At 35.5% G+C, this 25,422-nt stretch overlaps 1 protein-coding gene and 1 long non-coding RNA gene across 3 annotated transcripts; both read left to right on the top strand.

Annotated features, from left to right (window-relative positions):
- Window positions 1-1,143: 1,143 nt before the first annotated feature.
- On the top strand, window positions 1,144-20,807 carry LOC135650457 (transportin-1-like). Of its 2 annotated transcripts, XM_065169806.1 has the most exons (29): window positions 1,144-1,552; window positions 5,616-5,903; window positions 7,123-7,212; window positions 7,313-7,390; window positions 7,479-7,559; window positions 7,859-7,909; window positions 8,335-8,420; window positions 9,639-9,705; window positions 9,793-9,849; window positions 9,960-9,989; window positions 10,081-10,140; window positions 10,315-10,428; window positions 11,034-11,147; window positions 11,990-12,088; window positions 13,461-13,586; window positions 13,663-13,737; window positions 13,875-13,946; window positions 14,097-14,207; window positions 14,973-15,056; window positions 16,146-16,253; window positions 16,541-16,642; window positions 16,746-16,808; window positions 16,934-17,008; window positions 18,392-18,463; window positions 18,532-18,656; window positions 19,789-19,840; window positions 19,933-20,001; window positions 20,082-20,141; window positions 20,236-20,807. In XM_065169806.1, exons 1-29 carry the CDS (start codon window positions 1,376-1,378, stop codon window positions 20,317-20,319), a joined length of 2,670 nt encoding a protein of 889 aa, XP_065025878.1. In that variant the 5' UTR covers window positions 1,144-1,375; the 3' UTR covers window positions 20,320-20,807. The 2 variants fall into 2 exon arrangements, with proteins under 2 accessions (XP_065025878.1, XP_065025883.1); XM_065169811.1 differs by lacking the exons at window positions 19,789-19,840; window positions 19,933-20,001; window positions 20,082-20,141; window positions 20,236-20,807 and having other exon boundaries at window positions 18,372-18,463.
- A 323-nt stretch (window positions 20,808-21,130) lies between these two features.
- Window positions 21,131-25,040, top strand: LOC108952527 (uncharacterized). The gene is made up of 2 exons (XR_001977561.2): window positions 21,131-21,441; window positions 24,789-25,040. It is a non-coding gene; the product is annotated as an uncharacterized LOC108952527 (long non-coding RNA).
- Window positions 25,041-25,422: the final 382 nt, after the last annotated feature.

Raw genomic sequence — 25,422 nt, 5'->3', positions numbered from 1 at the left:
CAAGTATACTTTGGATGGAGTGAGTTGGACGAGATCTATCAATTGAGTTGTGTATGGCTCAAATATATAATGCAAATTATGTTGTGATTGGTCCTTGGTGAAATTCACCATTGCAAACGGGGGTAAAATAGTCATTTTAACTTACACAGTTGCCACCCTTAATCATGTCGATGCAATGATGAGATAGTTATCGCTTTTTATGAAAAGCCTAAATTTACGTGAAAGTCCAAACCTATATCTAAATTCTAACATTCCCCTCCAATTGGATGAAGAATTACTAGGGCTTGACACATGATTTATTTAAACTCATGATTTACTCTAAAAACATGATAAAAAATCATCAGCATTACGAAGCACATAACTTATCAGCATTACTAACATGCTAAAATTAAGCTAATAAATTTTTTTTGATCGGTGATCCCTCCTTTCGATAAAGATTTTTATAAGAAAAAACTTAGATCTAGTCATAAATTAGTAATTTCGAAAGAAAGATGACTTAAGATTTAGAAAAATGATGAGTTTTGAGAGTTTCCGATGAGGAAGTGTAACCTAAACTCTTTGATAGAGCTAATTGGTAATTATCGATATTTAACGAAGAGTTGATTAGGTATCAATTATATCCATGGATATGGGTGTCTATCCATAATGACACCGAGATAGAAAAACTGAAAAGCATGAAGATATGAAAAATATTTTTTATTATCCGAACAATTATTGAGTGTGGATATATATATATATATATATATATATATATATATATATACTCAGTTTATATATATACATAAACATATATATATATATAATATTTTTATTAATATAAAAAATATATATTTTAAAGAATTGAATCCAATAGTTATAACTCAAACATTCCAACATGGATTACTAAACTAATTTTTTATTTAATTTTTAAAATATATTTTAAAAAATAATAAAAAAATATCTCATAAAAGTTCAAAACCCTAATATAGAAAAATATTAATTTATAAATTTATATAGATATATTTGTATTTATTTGGTTATGAATAAATAATAATAATAATAATATTATTTATGAAAATTTGATGTTATTAAATAATTTTGATAAATTGCCACCAAACGTTGCCTTCGTTACTTTTTACCCTCGTGGATCCTCCCCTCGAAGTGAAACCTTCACCCCCGGCTCTTTTTTCATTACGTCGACGGCGCAGCCTTTTGATTCCTATCAACCTACCGAGCGTTTCCCCCCTTCTGCTTTTTCCTCTGCTTCGAGTGCCTCAAGAACTTGATCTCTTCCCCAAGAACAATTACGGTGCCTCGAGAAATCGATCGTTCGATTCGAATTGGTTCGCCTCTTTTATCTTCGTTTCGGTTCGGATCGGTCGGAGGCGGCGGAGAGATGGCGGCGGCGGCGCTGTGGCAACCGCGGGAGGAGGGGCTCCGCGAGATCTGCGGCCTCCTGGAACAGCAAATCTCCCCCAACGCTGATCAGGCCCGGATTTGGCAGCAGCTCCAGCAGTACAACCAACTTGCCGATTTCAATAACTACCTCGTCTTCATCCTCGCCCATGCCGTGGTACTCTCTTCTCATTCCTTCTTGTTTCCCTTCTTGATTGGATCTTTTCTTGCTTTTGGTCGTTTGCTGCTCGGGCACCGTTGGCTTTTGGTTGGTTACTTGTTTGATATTCACCGTGTTAGTGGTTTTAGAGGGTTTTCAGTTTTTAGCGTGTTTCTGGCTAAGAAGGAGGGCATGTGAGGAGTTTGTGGTAACAAAAAATGGCCGAAATTAGGAGACAATGCTTTGTTCTTAATCGTTCTGCAAAGTGTCTTGCGTTTTTGGATATGGACACACTTGAATTGCTGCTTGATGACGATCGTAGATGGTCCTTGTTTTTACCATCCGATGGAGGATTTGTACCGTTGGAAGGTTAATTATCCTTTTTAGAAAAAGTAATTTTAGTGATGTAATGTTACAATGAAAGGATAAGAATTTCTTTGAGGAGATTTATTGTCAGAAGCTGCTCTATGTGTAGCTTTGAAGTCAGAAATTTCTCTTTTAGATCAAGTAGGTATGCGTTATCTCACTTTTTCCTCTTGGGGTGTCGTCTTCAATCTAATGCTGCATGTGGAATTTAAGTTTAATATTCTGCTCTTCCCTCCCCCCCTCTCCCCTCCAAACCTAATGGTTGTGCAAGACTGTACAATGAGATGTCATGCAAATAATGTGACTGCCGCTTAAGTTAATGATCCATCTCCAGATGTGAGTTTTTGATGCAGAGGATTGACAGAACTTTACTGCATTTTCCCCTGAGCTTATCTCTTTTGTAATTTGGAGCCTCAGGGTCCTCATGCACGATCTTAAAGCCATAAATTAGCTGTACAGAGATTTTAAGACAATTGACTTTGAATTGTTGATATATCATTATGTCTGGTGATGAAGTCAAAATGATGTTATTTGGTTGTGTTGGCCTCCTACAATCTCTTTAATAGAGGAATGGAGCTTTCTTAGGAACTTAGGAAACTTTGACATCAATCGATGTGTTTTGATCTTGTAGCCTGGTCTTTCTTCTCATTGTTAATTAATTATGATTTCAAAAATTGAAAAAATTATTATTAGACATGTAATGGGTGCTATTTGAGAAGTATGTATGGCTATTTTAGGAAGAGAGCTGGCTAAATGGACATATTCCTTTCGGCCTGAATGTGATAATTGATATTATATATGGGTGCTACTTGAGAAGTATGTATGGCCATTTTGGGAAGAGAGCTGGCTAAATGGACATATTCCTTTCGGCCTGAATGTGATAATTGATATTATATATGGGTGCTACTTGAGAAGTATGTATGGCTATTTTGGGAAGAGATCTGGCTAAATGGACATATTCCTTTTGGCCTGAATGTGATAATTGATGCTATATATGGGTGCTACATGAGAAGTATGTATGGCTATTATGGGAAGGGGGCTGGCTAAAAGGACATACTTTTGGCCTGAATGTGATATTAGGTATGGTTCATCGAACAAGATTTAGAATGAAGCTTACGACTTGAAATTAAGTATGGTTTCATTTTTTATTAACGAGCTTAAGCTTAGCATGAAACACTGTGTATTAAAGATCAACAACATGCTAAAACTACTAGTTGATGTATCCAAGCTTCAAGAGTGATCATGGAATATTGATGATGCACGAAGAAGAGAATAGACTCATAGAGATTGATGTTGAATAATATTTTGGAACTAAGAAGGCCTATATTGAAAAAGGGCAGAGGATATGAGAGAGGTAGATTACAATCATTTACTTCAGTTTTATTCGGTTTTCTGTATTATTAGAAAGTTGGATAAGTAGATGAGGCGTTAAAGTGATTCATGGTTATGTGACATAGAAATTGACATAGAAATCTGGGGATTCCATGGGCCAACTATCACTTGAGCCAATGGTAGGCGAAATAGCAACACAGTATTGGCATGGATGTTTATCATGATTCCGCAAGCTAGAGCAATGTTCGATATACAATGTTTTGGAAAGAAACAGGACACTGTATTACCTTAGGTCCCAAGTGTACAGACTGAAGCAAAGCATGGCTGTCAGAGCTCTGGTCCCAAGTGTATGTTATGTCACTACATTTGTGCAAAATCGCCAGTCTATGTGCAACAGTGTTCCCCTCGTTATTTACAAACAAAACCTCAGCACATTGACTTCATTGACCAATCACAAAATGTCTTTGACTAGAGAGTCCAGATGGAATGCGACCAAATTTGTTCAATTTACAAATTTGACAGAAGTTTGTGAATCAGTTTTGACTAAAATGTTCCGTATCCCCTCCCTCTTAGCTCTCCACAAGCCCTCATAAACACTTTTCTTCCTCATGAAGAGCCGAGAGCATCATGCATTTTGAGAATCAAGCAGCAATTAAATCATTCTGTTGGTTCTTCATTTAGTATCCAATGTTTGCCAAACCAGAGATAGAGTTGCATGAACCACACAGTTCATATTGTTGTCCCAGCCTATAATATCACTAGTCCTAGCATGCACATTCTGAATATTTGTTGGACATACATGGTTACTAGACATGTTGATTGGCATGTATCATTTTAGAATGCGACTCATCCATGAAGGTAAAAACCTTCATCTAATTGGACAGTGTTGGTTGAGCCATAATCATTTTTGTGTTTGAGTTTGCAAATGTGAGCTGTGTTTTATAGATAGTTGATCAGAAACAATAGAATTCATTGAGATATTCAGTTGGTGTGTAGATGGACCAAAGCTAGAGAGTATGATCATTGTATTTGTTTAGTTTTTTTCTGGAGCTTCTGATTGAGCTGCAAAGTTGACATGTAGGGATAAAGATATTCCTTTAAAGCAAAGAAATAATCATGTCTTTGATCGAACCAAGTTTTGAGTGGTTCTTTGTTACATTTTTTTTGTTTCATTGGTGCATGCTTAATTTACTATTTGGTTTTATTTGATTATTGAAGTGTTGGTTTGAAATAGTGTTAAACATAAAGCAGCATTTGTGGTTCCTTATGATCAAACTCCTGAGATTTTTTAATTCTGCACTCAACGTATACTGCATGTGCATTTTATGTTAATTGCATCTAGTACTTATCCATTGCACCATCAATTTTCCATTTAAATTCTTATTTTATAACATCATATCCTATCTTTAAATCTGCCACATGGTGTTCAGCATCATCATAGCAAATCATAGGGGTGAATGTGTGTTAGATAACACTAACTTACATACGCTAGGCATGTGGCATGAAATTACATTATGTTTTTTGATTTGTTTTCCCAGAGAAGATGGTGTTTCTACAAGTAATTAGGAGGTTTGATCTTGCATTCTAGTTATGTTTATTGGTCTCTGGAAAATGGTTTAGTTGTGCAGATTTCAGAACGGGTCAAACAAACTAATCTTGCAGTCCAGGGAAATTTTTAAATATATGATCAGTTCTTGCTAATAAAGTACATGTAAACATTTTGCATTGGTTGAAAGTAGTTTGATGGGTCTCGTCTGGAAGTTAAGAAATTATTGATGGGCAAAGGAGCTAGGTAATTCCAAATAATTTTGGTTCCTTGCTGCACATTTCTTCTGTCAATTAAGTGCTGTATACTGGCGAAGATGATGGTCATTAATTCTGTTGCTAGGTGTTACATGATCCATTGGTTGTTGGGATCAAGGTTATCCAGATACTAGGACTGGAATCCGTACGGGAATCTTATTGGACAACTATGTACTGATTTGTATTGCATGATAAATGCTGTTGCAGCAATAAACTTACTAAAAAATATTCAATATGTTGGCAGTGACCAATTGTATCTGTGCACTGCTATGTCAGCAGATCCTTAGATCAGCATAGGACAGTCAGCATACCATGAAATTCAAAACCATAGGTGGTATTAAGTTATTTACGTGTCATTTAAATTTCATTCTGAATCATTACCTCATATTTTTCCTTGATAATGTGCTCCCTTTGTCTTTTACTTCCAAGTTCTGTTTCTGATTAAGTTGATTCCCAGTAACTACACTAATACTAATTTGAATAATCTGGTGATTAATTTTCACTCATTATTTTAATCTTTAGAATGCTCGTTTATCATCTTGCACTCATTATTTATGTTCTATTATTCTAATCAAACTAGGGTAAATCATTGGAAGTACGACAAGCTGCTGGTTTGCTGTTGAAGAACAATCTTAGGACAACTTTCAGTTCCTTGTCTTCTTCATACCGGCAATATATAAAGTCTGAGCTGTTGCCATGTTTAGGGGCATCAGATAGGACAGTTCGCTCTACAGTTGGTACAGTTGTCAGTGTTCTTCTTCAGTTAGAGACAGTTGCTGGATGGCCGGAGTTGTTAGAAGCTCTTGCTCAATGCTTGGCCAGTAATGATTTTAATCATATGGAAGGTGCCATGGATGCTATATACAAGGTCGAAGCTTCGCTAGCAAATCTTTAGTTTCAAATTATTTCTATTTTTTGACTTTATTTTTATAAAGAACATTTTTTTCATCGTAATCACTTTCAATTCTTCGAACACAAGTACACTGTGGGTATTTGTCTTGTAATCTATACTAACAAGTTTAGGATTATTGATTTCAAAAGCATGAATTACATTTTCAGTAAATTACACAGCTTCATCTTCGAAAAAAGTTGCATTTTCGCTAGATTATATTGTTCCAGATCAATATAGACATATGGACGTGTTGATTGGATGAGATGAGTCAATCAAGATTATCGGTGTGACATGAGGTGCAGTAAGACTTGAGAAAGCAACGAACAAAGATTTGATGGCTTAATTTCAATGAACAAAGATTTGATGGCTTAATTTCACAACATGGAGATAGATTTACTGGGTAAATTGTAGGAGAGAGAATATTTTCAGCCAGTGATTAGAAATTCATTCTGCTTAAAAGGTAGGAATAGGACTTAATTCATTGACTGTCCTTGTTTTTTAAACATGATAACTTGTGTAGCAAGTGATGGATGCCAATATGAATCATGATACTGTATCAGAATTGGCCAATATTGTGGGTCAGCGAATGAATGAACAAAATGGTGGTTGATGTTATTATTCTTGTTGACAGAACGCCAATTATGAGCTACTTAGTCTAGTTACCTCTCTAACATTTGTGTCTACAATAACCACACAAGTTATACTGAACACGTGTTATAAGCTCATCCATTATGAATGTGATAAAATAAAGAAATATAGTAGATCCTTGAAGTAAACTTAGAGTGACAGAGAAGTTACTAGAAATTCCTCTTATACTTCATATACTCAGTCGTGGCCTGCCTTGCTCTATTATGCTTGGTGGTCTTGACTTTAGTCTAGAGTCTGTTGACTTTGCTGACAATAATTGCTTAGTTACAAAACTTGCCGAAGTCATAATTAGAATTTATTGCTTCTTCCATGAATTGGATGCTCTTATTAATATAAAGTATCTTAGGGAATATCTACCCTAGAACAGAAATCACTCTGGAACTATAACATTTAGTGACTATGATTTCTGACGCGGTTAATTTATTTGGCAAGCGGTGAAGTTCTGTCGTCTTTAGTTTAGTAAGATTTATCTTTTAATCATTGTCCTCTAAGGAGAGTCATATATTCTCTTTTGAAGCCAAGAATCATCTTTACTTTGTCATGATAGATTTGCGAGGACATCCCAGAAGAGCTTGATGTGGATGTTCCTGGATTATCTGAACGCCCCATCAATATTTTTGTGCCAAGATTGCTGCAGGTAATTTTAACTGCTTACCTTATCAAGTTTGTAGTAATACAAACCTTGTACTTAAGAGATTAGATGTTGAAAATTTTGATTTGCCTTGTGTCTGTTTCAGTTTTTCCAGTCTCCACATGCGATATTGAGGAAGTTGTCATTGAGTTCTATCAATCAATTTATTGTATTTATGCCTACAGTAAGTAGACATGATGTCCAACTTGTTTCAGCCTTTTGCAAAACTGAACTTATAGTCTCTCCTTAATATAATCTGAATCCTCATGCAGGCCTTGTTTATGTCCATGGACCAATACCTTCAGGGTCTATTTCATCTTGCTCAGGACCCTTCTGCAGAAGTGCGGAAATTGGTCTGTTACTTGACTTCTAGCATTTTTAATATTTTCTGTTTATATTTTTGCAAAGTTTGTACCTAGTTCATAATTTACAAGTTTGAAAACTGTAGCTGATTATTGGATTTATGATGTGTTATAATGATGATATTCCTGTCAACAAAACTACTTAGATGCTCATCATACAACTTATATTTCAACTAATATCTCTCTTTGGAGCAGATTATGTGATTACCTTTCTTAACCTTGGATATTATTTTTGGATGACTTGAAGTGTTTGATACCTTTGGCATCGTGTCCTTTCTCTCTGTATGTAGGTTTGTTCTGCCTTTGTTCAACTGATAGAAGTTCGACCAACCTTCTTGGAGGTATGTAAAAATTTTTATTTTGACTCGTAGGCCCTTTTTTTTTGTTGGCAGACTGCCAATTTGAGCTCTGCTAGCCCACTGGTGGGTACCAGGATAGTGCATGGTGCCACGGGATACCTCCTGTGGTGCAACCATGATGTTGTGTAACACATGCTGAGACATGAAGCATGACTATCCTGGATGTGCAGCAGCAAATCATGGCTCCGTCCCTATTTTTGGTTTCTCTGATATTGGGGTACTTGAAGCTCTGTGAGTTCTCCAAGATCGAAGTAAATAGGCTGTACTTGTCACTTCAATATCTAATATATTGGATTGATACCTCTAATTCCAGAGTTCCCATAGTTTTTATGTCTGCCAGAGTATGTTGCTGTCTTTTTGTTAATTTTATGTGATTCTGTAAGTGACATTAGTCCTGGATATTGCAGCCCCATTTGAGAAATGTAATTGAATACCTCTTGCAAGCCAATAAGGACCCTGATGACGAAGTTGCTCTCGAGGCATGTGAATTTTGGTATGTTCAATGAGTTTGTTCTGCTTTCCTGTCAGCTTGTAAGTACATTTGGCTTTAATTGTTAAGAACATAAACTGAGGCATATTTGTTTGTCACTGCAATCTGATTTGTCGATGCCCATTTCAGGTTCATGTTTCAGTTGCCCTTACTGATGAAATTAGGCCATTGGAAATAATGTATAGAGACATTAAAATGACATTGTAACTTTATGCCATTTGAAGTTGAAAGATGATTTTTAACATATGATGAACCTTTAACCAAATATTTTAACCTAGAAGATTTTTATATACATTCAATTATTAGTATCTAGTACTTTCGAAGATTAAAGATTACTTAAGTTACAAATAATCAAGGTATGCAATTTTGAATAATACTGTTCGGTACGGGCGGTATGTACCCGTTCGTTAGCTGATCGGTACCCGGACCGTCCGTTACCAGACGGAACGGAATATATATATATATATATATATATATATTAATATATATAAATATTTATATATAAATATATATAATCTTATATATATATATATATAAACGAGGCGATGTGACGTCGCCTTATATAAAAAAAAAAATATATAAATATATATTTATTAATATATATATATATATATATATTATAAGCGAGGTGACGTTGCCCTGCCTAGAAGAAGAGAGAGGTGACGTCGCCGAAATATATATATATATATATATACCGAGCGGTATACTGAACAGTATATCGCTCGGTATACAGTATCGTACCGTATCGAGCGAACGTCGAAACTCTGGTACAGTACGATATTTCAATCCTTGTAAATAACCATTAAGCGGTAATCCTTAATTGTTTTCCTGTAATTTCTTTTTTGGTTATGCTATTGTCTGATTTTATTCGGTACATAACACTGAGCAACATGCCCATTGGTCCTGTTCTTTTTTTTCTCTTTTTTTTGCTTTGCACGACTTAACAATTATATTCATCAAGTAGTGCACAATCACTTATCTGTTTGTACCTTTTGGAAAAGTAAGATTATATTGACTGTAGTTAGAACAAAAAGTCAAAGATCCCACACTAGGTTTGCTTTTGACATGTTGGGCATAAACATGTTTTTGAATGCCTATGCTTATCTTTGCTTTGTCAAGGTAGCTTCTGATCAACTCATTTATTATTCTTCAAGCTTTAGGAAGAAGAAGAATTTGACTGATCTCACTTGTCATGATGCTGGTTGTTGGCTGATATTTCAGGTCAGCATATTGTGATGGTAATTTGCCACCTGATGGTTTACGAGAGTATTTGCCATGCTTAATTCCGGTATATCTTGCATCCCTATCAGCAGGCATTTTTAAAATGTTTGTCTATTTTTCTTTAATAACAATAATGCATTTATGCAAAAATCAGATTTTATTATCAAATATGGCTTATGCTGAGGATGATGAGACACTTTTTGATGCCGAGGTATGCTTTATGTTTCACTTAGTGGTTCCTTGTTTCCATTGTTGTCTTTAAGCTCCTATATCAGCTTGGTAAACTTGGATTCCTAATACATAGCTGTTCTTTGGTTATAGGATGATGAGTCATTTCCAGATAGGGATCAGGTATTTATTTTGCTTCTTTGAATTTTGAACTCGCTCTTCCTTCTGCATGTCTATCTCTAGTTTGGAAATGACAGACTTTTGTCTTGAACAGGATCTGAAGCCTCGTTTCCATTCATCACGTTTTCACGGATCTGATAACTCTGAAGAAGATGTATCATCTCACGCCTGTGGTTTTCCTTTATTGCTTTGGTTTCTAATTCATCTCTCAGTTGTTCTCATCATTCTCTCCAGCCAACCCTGGAGGATTCTTAGTGTAGATTGTCCATTGCTCTTATGCCAGGCTTTCTAAGCATCGTTCTTTGAGATCTTTTGCTGTTTTTCACAGGATGAGGACACTGTCAATGTTTGGAATTTGCGCAAATGCAGTGCAGCTGGACTAGATATCCTTTCAAATGTTTTTGGAGATGAGATTCTTCCAACTTTGATGCCTTTGATTCAGGTAATCTCAAAGATTATCTATGAATTATAGGTATCCTGGAGAAAAAAAATTCACTTTAGTTCCTGCTTTTAAGATAGTTTTGTATGCGCTAACTACTTTTGAGTTAAATTTTTTTTTTTTTGTTTATGCTAATAAAGTACGATCATTTTATATGTTCCAAAATGCAAAAAAAAAGGTCTGATATGGGTTTGGATTATGGTAAAACAAAAAGCTTGCTCAAATACTAAGCTTTACTGGATAGCGGACACAAGATGATTTTTGACTGTACTAGGTCAACATCGTCGAAGGTTGCAGGGTAGGAGATGCTTCAGATGTATGCTATATGATACAATAATTAGGATGTTATGATGCATATCAGCTTTGACCTGGGTAGATCTGCCCTGAACCTGCTTAGATCAGTCCTGGCCAAAAATCAGCTAGGCCAGCCACCCTTGGAGGTCCGGATGGAGGCTTGTTGATAGCTATGTTGTTTCCTAATCATTTAATGGTTAATGCCTGCACTTAGCATTTTTTTGCTAATAATATTAACATTAATTTACATGACAGTTAATAATTGATGCTCAAGAAGTTGTTTCATTTTACTTATAATGATCTGACTTTTGCAGCAAAAATCATCAACTACAAGTGACTCTAGTTGGAAGGAGAGGGAAGCTTCTGTTTTGGCTATTGGGGCCGTAGCAGAGGGATGCATTAATGGATTATACCCCCATATTCCTGAGGTACAGCTTTTACACTAGATAGTTGAAGGGGTAGTACCACAGTGCGACTACTATTTAGTTCTGTTCTAAGAAACAAACTATTATGGAGTATGATTTCTTACTTCTGTTTATTATATTTTGTCAATTTTCTTGCTTTAGTTTGGTGTTGAGAAGGATATCAATACTTGAGAGTCTTTTATTAAATTGTAATGGCCTGCATTCTAATGTTACAAAATCAATTTTTAATCTTATAAGTACCTAAGCCCATTTATAGTATAGTGTAGAAACCTTTAGCTCTCTTGCTTGGTCAAAATAATCTTGTCTACTAAAAAAGGAAAATGGCATGAAGTGATCAGCTACTGTGTTCTCTATGAATTTTATGTTTAAATGATGTTTGTTATGATCTGGTTTCCAAGAACTGAAAACTAATTTTCTATTATCAGTTAGCATACTACAGAAGTAATGCTTTTTAATTGTATGAGTTGTTATTTGAGTCTGACCAAAATTTCTTATGGCCTTTATGGTAGTTATCTTCTAATGATTCCTGATCTAATTTTTATCCATCTTTTCCTGGTATTTGGTATTTTTAAAGTTTTAGCAAGTGGTCCATTTCTTGTTTGGTTGTGGTACTTTCTTGTGAAAGGACTTATGTTAAAGTTTCTCTAGCTATTCTCATTTAGTTTTCTTGTGTAGGACTTGCTTCTATTTTGTGCTAAACTGATGTACTTGTGAATATTGTATTGCTTTCTGTTTCAAATTTTTAGATATCTATGATTTTATGTATTTGCAAATCTCAATGCACTTTGTCTTAGAAATTTTTTGTCTGCATTTAAATAACTGGTGTGTTATGATTTGGTTTACAGATTGTGACATTCCTCATTCCACTTTTGGATGATAAATTTCCACTTATACGGAGTATCACTTGTTGGACACTTTCTCGTTTTAGCAAGTTCATCATTCAGGTATAGCTAATATCTGCTTTGTTGCAATATTGAGACAAACACCTTTTTTCATATTTTATTTAGGTTCAATCAATGTCAATAGTGTGGGAATTTATTTAATTTTTCATTAGTGCCATTTTATCCATTCCATCTAATTCATATTTTTTGCTTTGATATAAAATAAAGGTGTATTAGTAATTATGTTGGTGTCGTAAAGGATATTTATGATAGTTACTGTTGATAAAAGCTGTCTATTAAGTTTTCTATTAGTACAGAAATACACCAATGATTCATATTAAGTTATACTTTTTCACAATGATAGTAGACGAACTTACTAGTCATGTTCAGGATAAACCTCGTCGACTTATTTTTTTGTTGATATTATTTTAATTGATGAGAGTTTAAGCAGAATTAATTTTAAATTTGAGTCACGGAGATAAACCTTGAAACTAGAGGTTTCAAATTGGGTAGGATTAAGACTAAATGTATAATTAAGACTAAGGTTTATGGAAATAGTCTCTTTAAATATTTAAATGTAAAGCTGCATACATTGACCCTTCTCACACCCCGCCTTGCCTCGTGCAATGGATACACCCTTTAGATGTTGGCTTAGTAATTGTAAGTGACATTTTAGGATATAGTTAAGTTGGATGCAGGAAATTTCATTAATTAAAAAAATTTAGATATCTTGCATTAATTGTTCAAAAAGAGGGAGAGATAGATGGAGATATTATTCAGAGTAAAAATTGGATGGTTAAACAAAGAGGGACATTAGTAGTATTGTATTATAAATAGGTTCCATTTATATTAAAAGGAAAATATATAAGATTGTTGATAGACTAGGGAAGCTTTATGGATCTGAGTTTTTGGGTAGATAAGGAATAATATATACAAAAGTTTGTATAGTTAAGATAAGAATGTTAAAGTTGATGCATGGAGTTACTAGGAATGATGAGAAAATGATCTCATTCGTGAATAATATGGTGTAGTAGAGGTAGAGATGAGGAGTGCATGTTGAAGTTTATATGTGGAGAATCATTTGAGATAGTACAAACATGGGCTAAGGAGACCTATATATTTTGTAGTTAGAAAATATGAAATAATCAATATTGATGGTATGAATAGATGTATAAGAAGACCAAAGGCTTTTAGAAACTATTAATAAAGACATAAATGCTCTGAATTTAACTAAGATTTATGATTTTTTATAGAACTCAATGGCAGATATAGTGGACCCCAACTCATTATCAAATTGCTCCCTTATAATTTTTTATAAATGTTAACCGGCTTTCTTATCCTTGCTTTCCTTATTCATAGTACTTGTGGTTTTCTCATCTTATTTCAAGAGGGAAACAGCATATGGACAACTTAATTCTGTTTGCCTGCTTTGCAGAATATTGGTCACAGAGATGGTTATGAACAATTTGACAAAGTTCTAATGGGAGTTCTGAGAAGAATATTGGATTCCAACAAGCGAGTGCAAGAGGCTGCATGTTCTGCTTTTGCAACACTTGAAGAGGTTATGGTTAAGTTTGTAGCTTGATGATTTTCCTGTCTGTATGCTTTCTTTACCAACAGGGACTCACTACATGCAGGAGGCTGCAGAGGAATTGGCCCCACGTCTGGAAATCATTTTGCAGCATTTGTTATGTGCTTTTGGGAAATATCAGGTTTCTTCTAGATCTTATGGTTTAGATTTAGATCTTTATTTTCTCTGCAAATGGAGTTATGCATGTCATGAATAGAAGTCAATTAGAAGAAGTTCTATGTTATTTTGTCCCTTTTCACTATAATATTCTTTATCCAGAGGCGGAACCTTCGAATTCTTTATGATGCTATCGGTACTCTAGCAGATGCAGTCGGTTCAGAACTCAATCAGGTTCTGTGGTTTTTGCAAGCTTGTGCTTCTTTTTGCTATGTCATTCACCTTCCACATAAATTTGGATAGAATTTAGATTCAGATTCTTAAATTGTGGTTTCATGAATACAACATATCTGAATGCTAATTTGATGTGCTGCTAAACTACAGCCAAAATACCTTGACATATTGATGCCTCCATTAATCGCTAAGTGGCAACAACTTGCAAACACTGACAAAGATCTCTTTCCATTGCTTGAGTGCTTTACATCCATTGCACAGGTATATGAGTTCTTAACTTACATTTTATTATTATTTTTAATTTACATCAATTGCTTGAATGCTTCACGCCGGATGTTCTCAAGAATGACTTATTATAAACTGAAGTCCCTGTAAAAGATAGGCTTTTGGCTTTTCCAACTTTTGTTTTCATCAGATATGTTATTCTATCAAAGTAAGCAATAAATATGTAATCCTAGGAGCTATTAGAATTCCATAGATTAGGCATACAGAAACATTTTAAAGTCACTGAGGAAGTTTGCAAAGAAATGCTTAACTTATGAACATTTTTTATAAACCAGACCTGTGTCCAATGTCTACTTTGGAAAAGTGAAGAGATTGCCCATAAAAGACGTGTGCTCAAAGGGTCCAAGGATTGTTACAAAGAGATGATTGGTCCTCCTTTCCAGCTGTCTTGCAAGTCTGATAGAACTTCATCATAAGGGTAAAAGAATAGGGTGCCATTAGACATATCAGACAGATTACTTTGGTTTCTTAGATCCTGACAGAAGCTCCAATTTGATGGTAAGAATAAGCTTTGTTGTGCATGCTATGACCCAATTTTAGAACTTATATGGGAACATATTTGGTGACATCCAAAACTGAGTTAGCTTCCATAAGTTTATTGGATCTTGAATGTCTGGCAATACAGTTACTTATATGGTCATATGTGCTTGAGATGTTAGTATATTTTCAGATTCTTGTCTTTTCTTGAACATTTCTTTAAGGCTTTCATGTATAGTGCTGCATTCTTTCCTTTTTCGTCAGGCTTTAGGACCAGCATTTTCTCAATTTGCTGAACCTGTATTCCAAAGGTGCATTAGTCTTATTGAGATTCAGCAATTGGCCAAGGTATTTTGCATTCTCTTTCTCAGTTGATCATTGATAACTTCTATTTCCACTATTACTATGGTTTACTGTTCCTTTATGGATTGCTTGATAATCATGACAAGACTTGCTGTGTTTATTGGGTTTTAATTGGACACATTTACTCAGTAGGCTTTTAATGGAGCAGAGCCATGAGTTTAGATTTATGACTTTGTTTCAATCGTCAATTTTGAAGATAGAAAAAGGGTACTGGAATACAAAGCTTTAATAGTTAATATGGTCATAATAGAAGAATGTACAGTGAATTATTGAAGTAGAATTTTAAAGATGGTGATACTGAGTTGTTTTTTTCTCCTGCTCAGAAAAATTAATGTAATTGATTATTTTGGTGAAACCTACTTATTTTCATGCCATGGTAGCCTATTTGGAGCCTTTAAAGTGAAAGCGTTGATGTGAGCAGGTGGTTGACCTAACTCTTGTAGTTTGTCAGAAAAAAGTCTGAGCAGGTGTACTTTTACAATCCACGCTGTATTTGACTTTAAACTTTATATTACTTAATCGACCCTATATTATGTTATGGTTAAGTGAATTATTCTAAAGGTTAATTGCACCATGCCTTTTTGCTACCCATTTTTATTAGTTGGTGATATTCCCCTTTGCTACTCCCATGTATTTTTCTTGGTGATGTTCTCTTTAATTTTTGAAATTTTCTTAATTGGGGCTATAAGTAAGTTGATATTTGATTTCAGTTTTATATTTTATAAACAATCTGCAATCACCCATCATTTATGTTATTCTCTGACTTTCCAAAACCAGCTCCCATTTCTGCTTGGTTGACTTTTCTTTATTATGCATAAGCCTGACCTGGCAAAGAGATACAATTTCAACCATTCTAACTTTATTGTGGAACATGTACTAAGTTGTCGAGCTGCAAATTTTCTCTCTAATCATATGTTTTTTCCTTAACTTTTGGAACTTAGCCATATTTCTATGACGATATGTTTATCATATTAATACACTACATAATTATTTGGATGATGGTACTCATCATCAAGTTTTATTGACTATTGGATTTAGCTTGTCACTCTGACATTCAATGCTTTAAATGCACAGGTTGATCATGTGACTGCTGGCGTCCAATATGATAAGGAATTCATTGTCTGCTCATTGGATCTGTTATCAGGCCTTGCAGAAGGTCTGGGCAGTGGGATAGAGACCCTGGTACTTTTTACTCTGACTTAAGCAGTTTACTGTTTCCGAATATATATATATATATATATATATATATATATATATATATATATATATATATATATATATATATGGTGTGGCACAATATATCTTTTTCATTTCAGTTCCCTTGTGACTGAGAGCAACATTTTTCGTGTTTTTCTGAAGCAAAGAACACATATTGCATGTTGTCTTACATGTTAAACATTTAGTGTGGTGTATTCATTTAGATATTTAACAGAAACCTAGTCATGCCAATATTGGCTGCTGTTTGGTAGGTTGCAAAATCCAACTTGAGAGACCTGCTTCTGCAATGCTGCATGGATCAGGCAACTGATATTCGGCAGAGTGCCCTTGCACTTCTTGGTGACCTTGCAAAAGTGAGTGTTTGCATCAATATTAAAATATTAAAGATATATTATGTTAGAAGGCTTCCTCATAGTCATATATGCTTCAATGTATTTAACTTTTGCAATATGACAGGTTTGTCCTGTGCACCTGCACCCTCGTATTCCAGATTTCCTAAGGGTTGCAGCTGAACAACTGGTGCGAAATACTTTGCTAGAAATTGGAAAGTAATCCCACTATATAATAGTTGGGACTTATAGCTTTTTTATTGTTGTTGTTGTAATCCCACTATATATGTTACTTACATAACTTTCTCATGGCAGAATATTACTGCAGTTAAGGAAGCTGTGTCGGTAGCAAACAATGCTTGTTGGGCCATTGGAGAATTGGCTGTCCAGGTCAGTGTGTGTCCTGGTACTAACTTTCCAGTAGAACAAAACTTTCTTCATAAATTTTTCTACTGTGTTCAATCTAGCAAAATTGTACTTGTCCTCTGAAATTCAGATAAGGTTGGGAAATTGTTCACCCCCCTTATGTCATATCTACATGGATTTCTTTTTCAGTTGTAACAATAAATGATTATCATTTCATGGCATTGAGCATGCCAATTACTTTTGGGCATGGTATGTTCCATTCTGTGACAACATGGTGGACCCAACTTGGGGCATTTGGCCTGGCCATGTGTGCTGACCAGCATATCATTCCTTGAAATCGTTGTCATCACTGGAAATTCAGCCATGTTACAATTAGCAAGAGAAATAATAATGGTACGGTTCCTTTGGCAGTTGCCTCCTAGTTTAACAGATCTATATGCAAATAATAGATGCCTAACCCTACAACCTGCACGATCATTGACAGCTCGTGCAGGGCCATTGATTTCACATTGGAGAAATACTTTGAAGTCTTAAACTTTATTATGGTCTGGGTTTCAGTTCATGATACTTCCTGTCGCCTTTTTCTATCACTTCTCATCATTTATTTGTACATTACAAAATGTAATTTGAAGTGAGCAGCAATATTCCAATTATGATGCATATGTTTGATTCTCTTGGTTTCACATTGATTATCATGATTCTTATTCATGTCGAGCTGGTTTTGTTTTTCTTCCAAATATTTTGTTGGTTTAATAATTATACGTATTGGCAATGATTGGTCAACCTTTTCATTATTAAAAGAATCATCCACTATTATGTTATAAGTTGCAGCTGTGCATATTATATTTCCCCTTAAATAGTTGATATAAAGTTTATAATAAAAAAGGTTGCTAATTGTTGTTTCTTGTGCGTTGCTATTTTTGTGTATGCATCTATTATGAAGATTCCTAGACAAGTATTTACTGCACAAGTATTCGGAGTACTTGGGTTGAACATTTCTTGAACCACTGTGTCAATAGTATACCACAAGAATCACAACGACATACATTGGAGTGAACTGGAATTAGTTGCAGCAGCTTGCCAGCTAACAACTAGCTGGTTAAGGTCTAAATCTCTCGTGTTGTTAAGCACCAATTACTTCAGTAAACAAACACACGAACATAAAGGTTGCATCTATGCAATTCCATATTGTTCCATTAAGGTTGTTTTCAACCCGGCCTATATACTATTTTGTATGAAAGTGAACGTAAGCTCCATAGTATCGATATTATCTACACTACCCTTTACCAGAATAATGGGCTAGGATCAAGTATTTTTAAATATTTGAAATGTGCATATTGGGCATACTTGAGAGTTTTACTGATATTATGAATTCTGATTCTTGAAGCTGCTGTTACCAAATTTCAGGTTCGTCAAGAAATTGCTCCAGTGGTTTTGACAGTAATATCATATTTGGTCCCTATTCTCCAAAATGCAGAGGTGATTTATTCTCTATTCTGATTGTCAACACTTTAGCTCAGTTTTCCTTATGACTTATTTGTCTACAGGGTTTGAACAAGTCATTGCGAGAAAATAGCGCTATCACCCTTGGGAGGCTTGGCTGGATTTGTCCAGAACTTGTGGCACCACATGTGGGACACTTTATACAGCCATGGTGCACTGCTTTATGCATGTAATATACTCTTTCTTTACCAGTAGCTTCTCAATGTTGGTATAAATTAGTGCGTAGCATACATTTACTAGGACTTCTTTGTTCCTTTGTTCTCCTTGTTAGCCAATGTTGAACTGCTTGTTGTTCATGAAGTTTGAAAGCATGTTTTATTCCAATAGTTTTCTGTACCATCCACAGTATTCTAAACTTCTTTATTGGATCCTATGCAAAATGAGAAAGATTTGCAGGTATACCTGATGGCTATAGTTTCAAATGAATCTCTTTTTTTTTTCTCCAAAATTATGTGATGTGGTTTAGTTAAACAAGTTTTACAGGGTACCCTTGACTTGAACCCCAGTGTAAATCTGTTCATACATAAAGTTATTGCTGCACACTGGGAGCTGATTGCTCATTTTTCTACATGTCCTTGACAAGTACCAAGAATTTTTAAATTTTCTACATGTCCTTGACAAGTATCATAATAGTGACTGCCAAATTCTAGGTAGACGATTGTGGCCAGTAGTGAAGATTTTTCTCTGTTTGCAGACCTTGGTCTTTGCTGTTGATGTTTTCTGCACGTAATTTTTCCCCCTATCCTTTGTCAGTGACAACATTTTAGAAACACATTCTCATTGGAATCCAGGAACTAGGACGATGCTTTGTTAAGAAATCATCTCCTCAGATTGGCTGCAAGTTTTCAAGAATATCCCCATAATTTTGTTCCTTTCAAGGGACACAAAAAACACAAGAAAAATCCTGAATTACTATAATAGGCCAACCTAATCTTGAATCACCTTGCCTGCTGCTAAATTCAAATTTTGATTGGGAGTCCTAATTTCATAACAGTTGCAAAAGAAGTTTACCCTTGAGTGCAAAAGATTTGTGCAATGTGCTAAATTGTTCAGAATTGGCATAAAAGGTGTCTTGATCTACTTATACCATGGAGAACATGCATATATTACTACTGGAGAATCTGCTTGTTATAAATAATTCGAAAATATTATAGATTTTTTCAAATATGACAAGGAGTAGCTTCGAACTTCAAGTAGTTACTAATTTTCTTGACTTTGATAATAACTTGATAATTAAACACAGCCATTACTTGGCTTTCATTACCTTTCCGGATTTTCTTATCCAGAAATTTTATGTACAGGATACGAGATGATTATGAAAAGGAAGATGCATTTCGCGGGCTTTGTGCAATTGTATGTCTACCTTTTTCTTTATCTGCTTATCTCATTTTCTTCATGATGTTCATGAATGGTGCTTGGCAACTAAATGTTTGTGATATCTGTAGGTAAGAACAAATCCTCAAGGTGCTGTGAATTCGCTTTCATACTTGTGTAAAGCTGTTGCTAGTTGGCATGTAAGGAACTCACTCTAAATTTTTAATGTCAAAATCGAACTAGTTGTACCTTCTAGCTGAGTTTTGCTCTTACCTTTCAGGAAATACAGAGTGAGGACCTACACAATGACATTTGCCAAGTTCTGAACGGATATAAACAGGTACATACTAATTTTTTTACATGCCACATACTGTCCTTTTTTTTTTTTTTTTTTTTCAAATTGACATTAAAAACTGTAAAATTATGTGCTTTAGATGCTTCCGAACGGAGCATGGGAACAGTGCATGTCAACTTTAGAACCTCCAGTGGTGCAGAGATTGTCAAGATTTCAAGTGTAACATTACTGAAGGAGAACCTCCTTTTACTGGTTGTCGTACTCCTATGTCGCATGAGTGAGATGGATGATAGTCTTGGTTGGAGGAATGGTTATATGAATTGTGGAAGGTTTACTTGTGCCAGTACCAGAAAAGTTCCTTTGCGGATAAAATCATACCAAGGCAAAATGAGTCAGGTCAAAATTGTTTTCTATATGAGGCCAAGGTGGGGTGTGTTTGGTTACCTTGAGAAACCAGATTGATCCTTTTGTCATATGCTCATAACAAATTTTTTTTATATTGTTTCAGTGGGCTCGTTTTTGCTTGTAACTCCACTGATTTGTTCGATGGCATTCATCGACTAGTCGAAAGGTTTTGTAATTTATATGTGATCGTTTCATGTGTAACAGTGTTGGTTTTGTCGGTAGGGTTTGTAGCTATTTTTGAACGATTTGTCGGTGCGCTGTACTGCAGGCTTATAGTGACTCCATTTCAATTTTGCTTGTACTTCATACTTGTGGTGCTTGAATTCTTGGAAGATTCGACCATACTTGTGTTACATCTGACAGTCGACAACCGTCCTTACAATATTTAGCTAGTGGAAATATAGAATATGGATAATTGTTTTGGATTCACAAGCTTCTCAGACGGGAGTCTGGATTTATATTCGGATCGACTTCCAGATCCTGACCTCCTGTGCAGATTGTTGTCTCCCAATCCTAACCGTCCATTCTATCTGCTCTTATCATCTCAGCCATTTTTATTATGATTGAAGCCAGGCAGGAGGCAGTTTTGATGATAATCGTTCCCACGTCCCCCCCCCCCCCCCCCCCTTTTCGTCCTCCCCTCAACGGCCTCTCTCCGCCGCTACCCCCTCGTTGTCAAGCCCACGAGGTGATGCAGAGCCGCACGGTCTCTGCCACCGATGACAAGACGGAGCGGTGTAACTGCTCTCCGCCGCTCCGCCGCATCTGAACCCCTGCTACGAGCGCCGGGTTTCGCAGGAAGAAGAAGTACCAGGCCCACGATCCCCGGAATCAGTTCGAGGCTCGCGACAATGTCCAGCTCCAGAAGGTGCCGCTACATCACGAAGACAGAAGACCGTCGTCGTCCCAGGATGTTTCCAAGGCTGTCGACGCTGTAGGAGTAAGGAACTCAATCCTTTTGTCTTTGTTTCCTTTTGATAAAATGGGCTGCGAATGCAGCCTTCAGCAAGTAGACAGGCTATCCTCGTTACTCGAACTCTAGTCATCGAGATTGCGAGTCGATGTTTACAGTCTTACCCGTATAAACATAGACCCCTAGATGGCTAAGGAGAAGTACACAAAGGTTCGTTCCTTCCAATGCAATTTATTTTTGCCTTGAACTTTAGATTTTGATGGTATTTTAGGGTTCTGCCATGAATTGGGTGGTACATTTTAGATTTAGAAATTAGTATGTTCTCTTAAGAATTTGATGTTTGGTAAAGCACAATTCTCCCTTCTACCTGTGCAGTTTTTGCTAATAAAGTGGAGATGTCGCTTTAAAAGTTCAGCTGATTCTAGTGTTGGATCAAGTTCTGTTAGCTACGTACCTAGATGGTTTGTGAAGAATTCTTTTTCTTTCTAGGTTACTATTAGAAGCATGGTTCCTGTCGCTTAGTTTAATAGAATTTTTAGTCTATACTATCTAATGTGACCCTTTTTCCTCAGCTAGATACATTTATGTCGAGTTTCATCTTCCTGTATAGACTGTTCCAAACCTAGAGTTAGGTTTTGATGGCTTACACAAAGTTATGAGCATGTAACTTATCATAGAGTAATTGTTTTACAACATCTGTTCGGCACTTCTAAATCACATTGTTGGAATGGATCTTGTTTGAAGTTCTTTGGCTAAAAATTAGCCCATGATTATGAATGATCAACATGAAATCTATAAATTATATAAGGTGTTCCTGGTAGATCATGCCTTCATCCTTGAAGCTGAACCTTTTAGAATTAGGTATAGGGATGAAGATTCATGTGCTGATCTGCCATTGGTATACTACTTATTTTGGTCTGTCTTCACTGTGAAATGTGTGCTTGATCTATTTCATATTGGTGTGTGTGCAAGTACTCGTTTTGAAAAGGTGCTAGCATAGGCTTTATAAGATTGAAATACCAACACGCTATGAAGCTTTCCATCTCACAATATGTTCGCAAATGACTTAATCAAAACTTGTCAGTTCATATCAAGCTTTCTCTTTTTATGAAACACAAGTATCATGTATAGCTTACTGTTTGCAATAAAATTGAGAAGCTTTGACATTTGTAGCTCTATTCAGGCAATGAAACACCAGTATGAAACGCAAGTATGACTTCATCAAAACATGTCAATTCATATCAAGCTTTCTTTTTATGAAACACGAGTATCATGGATAGCTTACTGTTTCCAACAAAATTGAGAAGATTTGACATTTGTAACCCTATTCAGGCAATGAAATACAGATTGAATGAAACTGACATCCTTGTCTTCTCCCCACACTGAGAAATAACACTTGGCTCCTTGATTTTTCTTTCATCTTCTGAACTTAGGAGTCTGCTTGCTGCAGTGTGGATGTATCCTGTCATTGGTTGGAAAGAGAGAATTAGATAGGGATGGATATTACTCTCTATTCATGGTCATGTATAGTCTAGGGAGGAACTTTTGAATATGTAAAACATATTTGATTGCTGGTGCTACCACAACAGTATGAGTGGTGGTGTATAATAAAGAATCTGATGATTGCTGATAATGTTTATTTGTCTGAATCCACAATTGTTTTGAAAGAAGACCAAAATGCTATATGTATTTGTAGCTGACTATATGATAAATATCATTTCAGAACTCTATTGTTGGTGATAAACTTCAATAACTTATGAGAAAAAGGGAGTTAATCTAGATGCATTTATGGAAGAAAGCTAACCCTCCTGTAGGACTTGGAGCTACCATAGACATATTAATCAGGGTGGTGTATAAGCATAAGAAAGTACCAAACACAAGTTGAAAATGGTGTGGACAGTGCTACACCATAATGATGATCCTGAATTAGTTTCTAGAAACCAAATTGCTGAACCTTATGAAGTTTTTCTGAAGGTATTCATTATGTCATGTATCATTTTCTAAATTTTTTATTCTTCATGGACTTCGGTATTTGGTTCTAAGCTGCTGGTCTTGGGGATAGTTTTCTCTTACCATTAGAATATTGGCCATCTGCAAAATGGCGACTTCAAAGATAAACTATTTTCTAGTCAGCTAATTTGTCCAAGAAGCATGGAGAAGGGCTTGAGAGTATGGAGTTAATGTCTCTTGATAGCATATGGAATATGTCATTTTTCTAGCAAATTCAACATGAAGGTAAGGTTTGACAGATAAAGTTTCAAGGAGGATCAATACATTAGACATTAATTACTATTTCACAACTGAACATGGGAAAAAAATTACTGAAATGATTTGAAATAGTTTTATTGTGTACTGTTTACTTTATGAGTTAGTAGAGAAACAGTTTTCCGGATCCAACGTATATTAGGTTTTAACATCTCTCGTGCAAGTCGATCTTGGTTTGGTATTTGAATGAAACCTAAGCATAAGTTGCAAACCCAAATGAAAAATGTCTCACATACATATTTTTAATTAAACACTGGTAAGATGGGTAGATGCTGGATTTGAGCCCATGGCTTGCTCTGATACCATGATAAATAATTGAAATGGACACTATTAGGCAACAAATTGCAGCACTATGTGAGAGAGAGAGAGAGAGAGAGAGAGAGAGAGAGAGAGAGAGAGAGAGAGGCTTACAATAATTATAAGAAGTCTACTGATTTATTGGTCCTCCTGCAATAGGCCCCGGTGGTGGTGGTCTGTAGGGTGCTAACTTTAAAGAACGTCGGTGTGTTTGGATCTGCACTTCACCTGCACGCATCATCACAATACTAATCCTTCTTTTAACACAATGTTTCCTAAACATGTGATGCTTGGAATCTATGATAAGTTTGGATCTGAAAACTTGCCTAGTGGAGTTCCAGACATGAGGAGCAGTTCACAAGTAATGATGATCACAAGCAGGATCACGCGGCAGGCATGGCTCAGGAACATTTTCATCATATCTGCCACAGGAAGTGTCTTAAGGTTTGCAGCTGTTCTTAAGAGTTCACCAAAACAAGGCTATATATATATATATATATATATATATATATATATATTTGTTGAAACTTCTTTAAGATGTTTTTAATGTGTTCTGAGTCTAATGGTTTGGTCAATTCATCTTTTCTGAGGGTTGAATGAGACAGGATAATTGTAGTGATGAAGTTGTATTTCTTGTTTACCATTCGCTTGGATGAGTCAGATTATAATAGTCAATTGCGTAGCAGTGAAGTTATTATTTGTCTCTTTATTTTCTGCAATAGATTTGGCAACAGCACATCTGAAGTAATTTGAGTACCGTAGACTTCTTTTTGTTCACTGATTCAAACATGACTCTCGTTGTTTTCTTGTAGCGGAGTGGAAGATTAATGGATGATATATGTCATCAAACTCTCTCAAAATTTTGGGATGATATGGATGGTAGCGAATGATGAGGCTCGCTCCTCACAATGATGCTGTTGATGGTAAGGAAGGATGAAGTCCTTTTCTCATAGGAATAATGATGGAGGTATTATAACATGGTCGACACCTTGGTAGCGAATGATGAAGCTTTGTCCTCACAATGATGCTGTTGATGGTAATGAAGGATGAAGTCCTTTTTCTCATAGGAATAATGATAGTGGTATTATGATATAACTGACACCTAGGTGGTCAACATTTCATCCTTGTGCAGTTAAATTTGGTGTCCCACGATGGGAGTTAAGTCCGAGCAACTTTTTATCCAAAAAAAAAAAAAGAAAAGTTGTGCAAGTCTATTATAAAAAGTCGATCTAAGCATTGGAAAAATATTATCGGGAACGATGTAGTTTAGCAAGCATTAGCGTGAATTTATTGGTGTTGGAAGGATTAAGTCGAAAGAAAAAGTCTCGATTGGATCTTTCAGTTGGGATAATTAAAATCTTTTTGATTCATTTAAATATAAATTAATACAACACGTATCATGTTATTAGACATTTGTAACTATGGTCATAGGAAACTAAAGATCAT

Source organism: Musa acuminata, chromosome BXJ1-4 (genome assembly GCF_036884655.1).
Source record: "Musa acuminata AAA Group cultivar baxijiao chromosome BXJ1-4, Cavendish_Baxijiao_AAA, whole genome shotgun sequence".
In the NCBI taxonomy this organism is placed as follows: Eukaryota; Viridiplantae; Streptophyta; class Magnoliopsida; order Zingiberales; family Musaceae; genus Musa; species Musa acuminata.
Note: the sequence above shows the minus strand (reverse complement) of the source record. Positions and strands in the feature narration are given on the sequence as shown.